The following is an 8,913-nucleotide window of genomic DNA, read 5'->3' as shown; positions in this document are numbered from 1 at the left end:
CTCTAATGTTTACGCGTTATATGTACTAATGTTACGTGTACACGTTTATGTGCATATGTATAGGTTTAAAAGTTAAAAAAGAAATTGGAATGGTGAGTACACAAGCAGGCATTTGGCTATTCACTACTTACGCATTCGTTATTTACGCATTTGTATCTGTGCACATATAATTAGGTGAAATATAACACGGGAATGGAAAGAGAGGAAGCACAAAAAAAGGGGTTAGCATAAGAGTGTGCGACCAAGAAAAGGTCGTGTGTATCAAAAACGATTTCGCAAAGGTGTAATACGCTAATGTGCTTTCGAGCGGGGGTGATCAATTAAAGTACTTTTGCAAAAATGTCATCGGTTGGGCAATTTGACAAAACGGTTAGCAGTTAGGCGACTTCACAAAATTACTAACCTTTTAGACAGTATGCGTAAAATGCAAAAACATAATTTTGAGTCATTGAAATTGGGAAGCCTAGAAGGACAAATCTGACCAACTTCGATCATATTTAAAAAAAAATTGAACATGCATAAAAAAAAGGTGAACTAATAAGGGAATAAATGCAAAAAAAGCAAAAACATATACATTTATACATATATATATTTATCTATATGTACATCATAAACGTTCCAAAAGGAAGCCAAAAGAAGTGACAAAAAAAAGTGACCAAAACGTGACAAACAGATGGCAAAGAAATGACCAAAAAGGAGTCGAAGGCGCATGAAATAAGCGTCAAAAAAGTGTCAAAAAATCCCGATAAAGCAGCATCATCGAAATGTAAGCAACAAAATGGGCGCGAATCATCAGTAGCGTATCGCTGGGTAGGGCACTAGGATCAGCATAATAACAACAATGCGAAACGAAACTGTGTCAAATGAATGAAGTGAATCAAAAGAAATGCCCAGCGAAATGGCAAAACGTCTAAAAGGCGGAAAATGTACAAACACAGCGAGAAAAAGGTAAACGCAAGAAGGGTAAAAAGGCAAAAGGCGCAGAGAGCGCGAAAAAGGAAAAATCACCGTAACATGTTTTTCAAAAGAATCCACTTGGACGTCTGATAATTGCTTTTTCATACAAATGCCCAGTAGGGCCAAGTGTTTTTAATTTTCGTACGGCTCCAAAGGCGCATAACAATAGGGTACGCGGCAATGAAATTGTGCAAAAATTTCGAATTTCTCTGCTTCGGTATTTTGCCTTTTTTCTTTTGGACGTTTTCCTATTTGGCGCTTTCCCATTTTGTTGACTCCCTATTTTGGCACTTCCTCATTTTCAGGCACCCTTTTTCTCAATTTTGCAATTAAGTACTTCTTCTTACTTAAGGACAATTTAAACACGTAATTTTTTTTGCATCCCCCGAAAGGGAGGAGTCCATATGGACATGGATCTTTTGCAATTCTAACAAATAATCAGCATATAGAGAAAATGAACAAAACTAAATTTGGCAGTTTTTCGTAAAAAAGAGAGAAAAAAAGAAAAAAAAAAGGCAAAAAGGGAAAAATTTCTACATATACAGTCAGGTGATAAATTTTAGTAGCAGCACGTACATATATAATAGTGTACCGGATTTATTACATTGACTTTTTTTTTGAAGGCACGAAGAAAAGAAAAAAAAAAAAAAAGAACACTTCCAAGTATTCTTTCACCACAGCTGTGGTAAACTGAGGTGATAAAAATACAACCCTTTCAGTGCATCATCGATCTTTTGACATGTTGCCCCCCTCGTGTATGCAAAAATGTTCGTTTTATTTTTTTCTCATTATATCTAACTTGTCCGCGCTACCGAATAAAAATTTCGCACGGATAAAAATAGTGTACGCATAAAAAACATTTCGACATACAGAAAAACACACGCACGTTTGAGAAATGCATAAAAATGAGTTAAAAAAAGTGGACTGCAATTTTTTTGCGCTTCACCGCAGAATGTAAAAATTAACAAACACAATATAGGAGTAACAAAGCAAAAAAAAAGCAGTCACAGTTAAATTAAATGGATTAAAAATAAAAATTTCGGACTAAAGAGAGCAACCCTATATTCATTCGATCGCTTTTCTCCGTGATATATAAGGTATCGTAACAGACGTGCACGGCACAAAATGACACTGAAGATGATGTGCCTTTTGTGAATCTGGTTAAAAAATTGGTCTTTTCTTTCTTTTTTTTTTCTGCTCCTTTCTTTTTCTTTTTACAATTTAAGCTGTACAACAAAATGGAAGAACTCCAGAAGAAAAGAAAATCCAGGTGGGGGGACTTAGAAAACAAAGCAGATAGTATTAACGAGACGGGTAAAACGGTCGAAGTGAATAAGTCAGCTGAACCGATTAGGATGAATGAGGTGAATGCGCTGTTAAACGGAGCGAGTAACATTTTAGGAGACTTCAGTATGAGTAAAGCATCCGGATTGGCCACCACCGCCCCTGGACTAATGAACCCTCTCACCGCTGGACTAATGAAACCCCCTACCTCTGGACTAATGAACCCCCCCATAGGGTTGACTACCGCCGCCACGAGTCTACCGACTCAGTTCCCACTCACAGCGCCAAGCTTCCCCGCGCTATCTTCCGCCATGCATTTAAACATATTAAAAGCAACAGAGGCAGCCAAATTAGCAATAGAAAGGGCAAAAAGAGCTAGCAGGTTTAAGGAGGACATGAAACAGAACATAAAGAAAGTAGACTTCGTACCGAAGCCTTTAAAATTTGATGAACAAGGCAGAGAAATAGATGAAGAAGGAAATGTGATCAACATAAAACCGATTACGTTTTCTACACTCAAAGTGAATATTAACAAGTTGGAAGAAAATAATCTTTTAAAAAAAAAAAACGAATTAGGAAATAAAAATAGTGAAGAGTTTCTAAATGAAGATACCAAATGGTTTGATTCTAGAATAAAAAATGTCCAGAAGAAGAAGAAAAAAAAGGCCTTTAATTTTATTACACCAGGTTCTTTGGTGAAGCTAGCCAATTCGAGGAACTACAATACAAAATCGCAGATGAATTCTGATCTGAAAAAATTTATGCAGGATAAAAAGAATGTGCAGTCTTTGCAAGAAATGTCTTTAAACTTCTTAAACAGTGATCTAAATGATAACATCAATCCAAACTTAATAGACATTAATAACAAAGATGTTAGGAGAAGGAAGGAGTGGAAGGAGGATGAAAAGTATGACGTGATGGAAAAATGGGATTTGGTTCTATTCAAAAAGGTTGAAAATAAAGAAAACTTGATGGAGTACATTTCGGAGCAAATGGCTAGCTGTAAGGGGAAGCTCCAGCTGAAGGGAGCTACACATCATGGGGGGGAGAAACCTAATGGAGGGGAGGAACCTAATGGAAATCCCCATGAAGATGGACAGGAAGGTGCCGCAGGGGAGACAAACAAAAATGATAACAATGACCCAAATGAATGCACCAGCACCATCTACCTCGAAGTGAACAAACTGATACAGAAGCGCAGCGCTAATATCCTTCTGCTACAAAGTAACGAAATCATAATTAATAACGAGCTGTATAGAGTGAACCTGAAGAAAATCACAAATTATGTGGAACATCCAATTTCGCTAAATGAAGATAAGAAAGAAGAGAAGATCACTCCACATATGTTTTTAACCCCGTTAGAAAGGAAAAAGCTAAGGAAGAGAAAAAGACAAGAAAAGGAAAGAGAGAAACAAGACAAAATTCGAATAGGACTGATGCCCCCACCACCACCTAAGATGAAACTATCAAATCTGATGAGGGTCCTTGGAGACAGTGCAGTTTCGCAGCCCTCAAGAATAGAACTCGAAGTGAGGCAACAAATGAAAGAAAGAGAATTACGACATTTTAAACAAAATCAGGAGAGAAAATTAAATCCGGAAGAAAAAAGAAAAAAGAAAATGAAGAAATGGAAGTGTGATCCCAATCAAGAAAATGAAGTCCTCGTTATTTATATATCAAACTTGTCCAATAAAAAACACATATTTAAAATTGACATAAATGCGCAGCAGCTACATTTGACGGGTGTGTGTGTTATGACTGTTCTTTATAACTTCATTATTGTCGAGGGGAAGCACATTGCCATTGAGCGGTACAAGAGGTTAATTTTTAGGCGAATCAAATGGAATGAAGATGAATACAACGAGGATGAAGAAGGGGACGATGAGGATGATGAGGAGGAAGAAGAAGAAGATAAAGAAGGTGGAGCAAGAGGCCTAGATCACGATCATAACAGTAGGAACGTTAAAGAAAAAGCAGAACAAAGTAAAATGAAATCCAATTTTGATACACAGGCAGAATATCCTAATGATGGTGCAAATAGTCACCTAAACCGGGGCAGTACTTGCAGCCTGATTTGGAGCGGCACTGTGAAGAAGAAGAATTTCCTCAATTGGAAGATGATAATTGCCAAGACGGAAGTGGAGGTGACGGATTATCTGCAGAAGCATGACGCTTTGCACTATTACCACATAGTCAGGAAGCACAAGGACGTGTCCGATGATGTGTGAAACGGGGGTGCGGGGCGTAACAGTGACGCAAAAGGAAGGAAATTTTCCTCCACAGAGGCAAAAATTCACACCTTTCTGTATTTCCTCCTTTTAAGCTAATAAAATAGGTTTACCTTTTTATGGCACTCTTGAAGTGGTCACTTGGGGGAGGGTACAGGGCGAGACTCCTCCTTTGAGTTGCGCTTCTTGCACATGTGCCTTTTCCCGGCCTCTAATTTTTTATTGTACAAGGTGCACTGTTTATTGTGCGTTCGTTTGACCCCTTTGACGAATTTGGCCCTGTTTCCCGTGTTACGCCATTGGGGAGTGTTAACCCAGTTGATTGTTTTGACCCACTTGGTTGTTTTAACCCATTTGGCTGTTTTCACCCATTTGGCTGTTCACACCGGCACGTTCTTTTCATCCCTGTGGAGTCCCAACTCACTTCCACCCCTTAGCAGTTCGAATTAGTGACTTCATAATTTATAACCATGCGGAGTTACCTCAGCTTGTTAAACAGCAAATGAGTTAACACAAAGTGGTGGAAACAAAGGAAACTTCAAAATATTCATTAAAAAGAAAAAATTGCCCCAGTGGGGGATCACACATAAGGGGGGTTAAATGACTTCCTGGCACGATCTTTAACGGGAGGCGGCAAATCAAAAGTATAAAATTACCAACGTCATCTGCAAAATGATGGGGGGAGAAGAGAAAAAATAGGAACAGTATGAAGGGAATAACTGAACGCGAGAAGCTTCAAGGTTTGTTTAGAAGAATGACGATTCGCAAGAGCGTGTATGGTGAAACGCAGCCACGGAAAAGAAAGTCTATAATATATTAATATGGATAAAAAAAAAAAAGAAAAACATTTAGGGGCACTTCTCGCTTACATCATCGACGGTGTCGATCCTCTCCCACCTTCTCCAGGACTCCTTGATGATTTCCTCTGCAGGGAAAAGAAGAGGCGTAAATAGGTTAGCGGTGGAATGTGGGGGTGCAAAGAGGTCACGAGGAAGGTAATATGCTCCGCTGACACGCACTTCCTTCTCCCATATCGACACGTCCGCTTGAGGGCTCTCTCGCGCTCGTTGGACTCACCCATGGCAACGTGGACCTTCTTCTTGCGCTTGCAGGAAACCATCTGGACGCACTCCTCGCTGCTGATGAACTCCCAGATGCCGTCCGTGGCGACGATAATGAACTTATCCTCCTCCGATTTGTCAAAAATGTTGATGGTGGGCTCACAAGTAACCCCGATGAAGGACGATGTGATATCACCGATGGCTCTGCTCATGGCCAAACCTGGATACATTTCATTTTTGACGAAAACCCGGTAGGAGACATCTCCCTGCAGCTTTTTCACTTCCCCGCCAAAAGCAATAATTCGATCTTTCTCTAATTTTAAGGATGGTTTATGATCCTCAGTAATATCATACGCCCTAAAGGCATTCGTCTGCTGATTCTGCTTGCCCATAACAGCTCTACTGTCCCCTGTGTGAGCGGAGTAAATCTTTTTGGTTTCAAAATTGTACAAGATGATGGTACAAGTGGTTCCACTTAAATTATAATCGATGAAGTTTATGTTTATCGGATTTATGTTATTGTTAATGCAGTAGGAATAATTGACCAAGTAGCAGTTAATCATATAGAATAGTGTCTTCATAGTGTGCACAGGATTTTCAAATATTCTTTCAATGTTATATGTGAAGAGAAGGGGAAGGACGACATGAGCAAAATTACTGATGTCATGTCCTGATGGACCATGTCCATCGAATACCATAATTAATATCCATTCATTTGTTTGAATAATCGTGAAATCATCTTGATTGGGGAAATCTAATTTTCTTCCTTTTTTACAAGCAACAGATATTTCAGCATCACATGTATAAGAGGGGGATTTATAAAAGAAGGTATTTTTATCTTGAAATGGCTTGGTGTTCTTCTGGTACAAGCAGTAGGCCCCCATAACGATGAAGGTTATATTGAGATCAGGCAAATTCTGATCACATGGTATTTCGGTGATGTCTCTTTGAATCCATTCGTTTCTATTAACCGATTCGACAATTTTCGAAAAGGAACATTTTTCCTTTTTCTTCTTCAATTCGTATTTAAAGTTTTTCTTTTTCTCATATTTTTCATCCTTCTGATCCACTTGTCCATTCTGTTCACCTTCGCCCTCTTGGTCACTCCTCCCGACCTTCTTCAGATAAGTATTCTTATACTTCTTTTTCAACTTGTTGCATTTATTTTTTATGTACTTCTTTAACAGGGTAAAATCTTTTTTTAAAAAGCTATTTATAATTTCTTTGGGGAATGTGGGGAATTTTATAACATCGTGGTTTATATTCAATGAATTTTTGAGTGAGTATCTGTCCTTTTTATTTGGGTCCAGCATATCCACTATATTGTTAGCATTGAAGTAGAGGAACAGGCTAAAGAGAAAAACGACAATGATGTCCACATCTCTTATGTCATTTAGAATCATATTGCTGTATTTTATGTTGAGTAAATTTTCTCTTTTGTTTTCTTTGTACGGATCGTCGGTGTTAATTGAGTTGCTATAAAATTCCGAGCTCTTTTTCGAAGGCGCGTCTACATGGTGATTATACATTCCAGTCGCTTCGGCATTATCTTCATTTGGGGAATCACTTTTGGGAACCTCTTTCTTATTCTTCCCCTTGGACGTGCCCACTTCTACTTTGCCATTCATATTCGATTTGGATTCATCCTTATCTGCTTCATTTGTGTATAACTCCTTTGGGTCAACTTTGCTGCCCTTTTTACACTTCTGTTTGGCTTTTTTTTTCCCTTTGTTTTTGTTTTTCTCGTTTATCATCAGCACGTCGTATTGGTCACTGGCGGAGTCGCTAATATGCTCATTAGCTCCACGTTGTTTGTCGATTTTTTCCTCACTTTGGTCACTGTCGCTGGGGTTGCTAGAGTAAACATGCTTTGAACCGTTCTTATGGGGCCCATTAAGGCTGCCGCTACTCCGGCTGGAGTTGTACACATTCGAGTGTCCCCCAGAGCTCTTCCCTATTCGGATCTTTTCACTTCTACCGTAGGCATTACTATCAGCTGCGCGCTCATACTCGGGGTTGGAATTGACATAGGACTGATCGTACTTCTTTTTTCTTAATTTAAATCTGGAGTAACTAATGAACGATATGCAGTTCCCCATGGTTGTCGTGCAGATTCGGGTGTAGAGAAATGCATGTGTAGGGTAGGGGCAGTTCGGAATACTCGGACGTGCTCAGGTGCATACGTGAGTTTGGTTTGGACTAAGCAAGCCTAGGCAGATAAAAGCGTGAACCTGATTTGGACTAGGCCGAACTGGGCAGGTACCCCTGCAGTCACATTCGAAAGGGGCTATAAGTGGGTACACCTACAAGCGCACGCACCGACATCCGTCCACACACCACTGCAGTAAAGTGAAGTCTTCAATCACAAAAAAAAAATGAGCATAAGACATGCAGATATAGTAAGAGGTGTTAGGGGTACATAAAATGTGTTACATAAAGTAACAAGAGGGGCAACGAACACAATAATTCAAATTTTTTACAAATCAGATGTGGTAAAAAGAGCACTGGGGATTCATTTTACCAGACCATGATGAGCTGGTGTAGAGAGAGAGAAAAAAAAGGGGGTGTCTACAGTTACGGTAAAACCAAAATGTATATAATAAGACGCAAGCAGTGGATACTTATAAAACGGTAAGTATTCACTTTTTCCCTTACGCGGTGTAAAAAATTGAAGGCTAAATTGAACCATCTCCAGGGGGAAATCATGGGTGGGAAGAAATAATTAGAAAAACAAAATTTTGCACAATTGGGTGGGGAAGGATGAATTAGGGATGGGACGTACCTTCGCCTATGTCCAATGGGACACGTTTGCGCTTAACTGCATGGGGATTTAGCTCACACTCTTGATGCGGAGCTGCTCCAACCTTCTAAGTACACCAAAAGTGCGCATACATTGTTGAGCATACATCCGCGTGTACACATCCCCATACATGCATGTATTCACATTGCACATGAGAAGTGATCATTTAGGTGGAACTTACGGGGGAGGTGGGCAAAGAAAAAACTGCAGAGCGAGGGGAACAACAATAACAACAACAACAACAGAAAAAATAATAATAAAATAAGCAGTAACCGTGCGAGTAGCCACGGTGAAAGGTTATATTTTCAATGTTGTAGAATAAATTAAAAGTAACAGGGGGGGGCAACCCGCTTGGATAAATAAAAACATGAAGTGGGAAAAGCTATAAACATGAAGCTGGAGGGGGGGAGAGGCGAAATATAACCTCTGTCTAATTTACTTTCACACGTGCATTAAGCGTTATATGTAACAACTGCACTCTTTAAAATGATTGGTTTAAAAATGAAGTGAAAAGTGAATTCGCAACATTTGGTCTAATATCAAGGTATACTTGATTTATAAAATCTGGAATGCAAAAAAAAAA

The 8,913-nt window shown here is 39.2% G+C and overlaps 2 protein-coding genes across 2 annotated transcripts; one reads left to right on the top strand and one right to left on the bottom strand.

The window, feature by feature from the left end:
- Positions 1-2,195: 2,195 nt before the first annotated feature.
- Positions 2,196-4,469, top strand: C922_00468 (hypothetical protein; the record flags this gene model as incomplete). The annotated part of the gene is made up of 1 exon (XM_008816084.1): positions 2,196-4,469. One exon carries the CDS (start codon positions 2,196-2,198, stop codon positions 4,467-4,469), a length of 2,274 nt encoding a protein of 757 aa, XP_008814306.1.
- An 865-nt stretch (positions 4,470-5,334) lies between these two features.
- Positions 5,335-7,629, bottom strand: C922_00467 (protein phosphatase; the record flags this gene model as incomplete). The annotated part of the gene is made up of 1 exon (XM_008816083.1): positions 5,335-7,629. The coding sequence occupies one exon, from the start codon at positions 7,627-7,629 to the stop codon at positions 5,335-5,337; it is 2,295 nt and encodes a 764-aa protein (XP_008814305.1).
- Positions 7,630-8,913: the final 1,284 nt, after the last annotated feature.

The sequence above is a fragment of the Plasmodium inui genome, assembly GCF_000524495.1.
Source record: "Plasmodium inui San Antonio 1 unplaced genomic scaffold supercont1.2, whole genome shotgun sequence".
NCBI classification, from domain to species: Eukaryota; Apicomplexa; class Aconoidasida; order Haemosporida; family Plasmodiidae; genus Plasmodium; species Plasmodium inui.
This window is presented reverse-complemented; position numbering and strand designations above follow the sequence as displayed.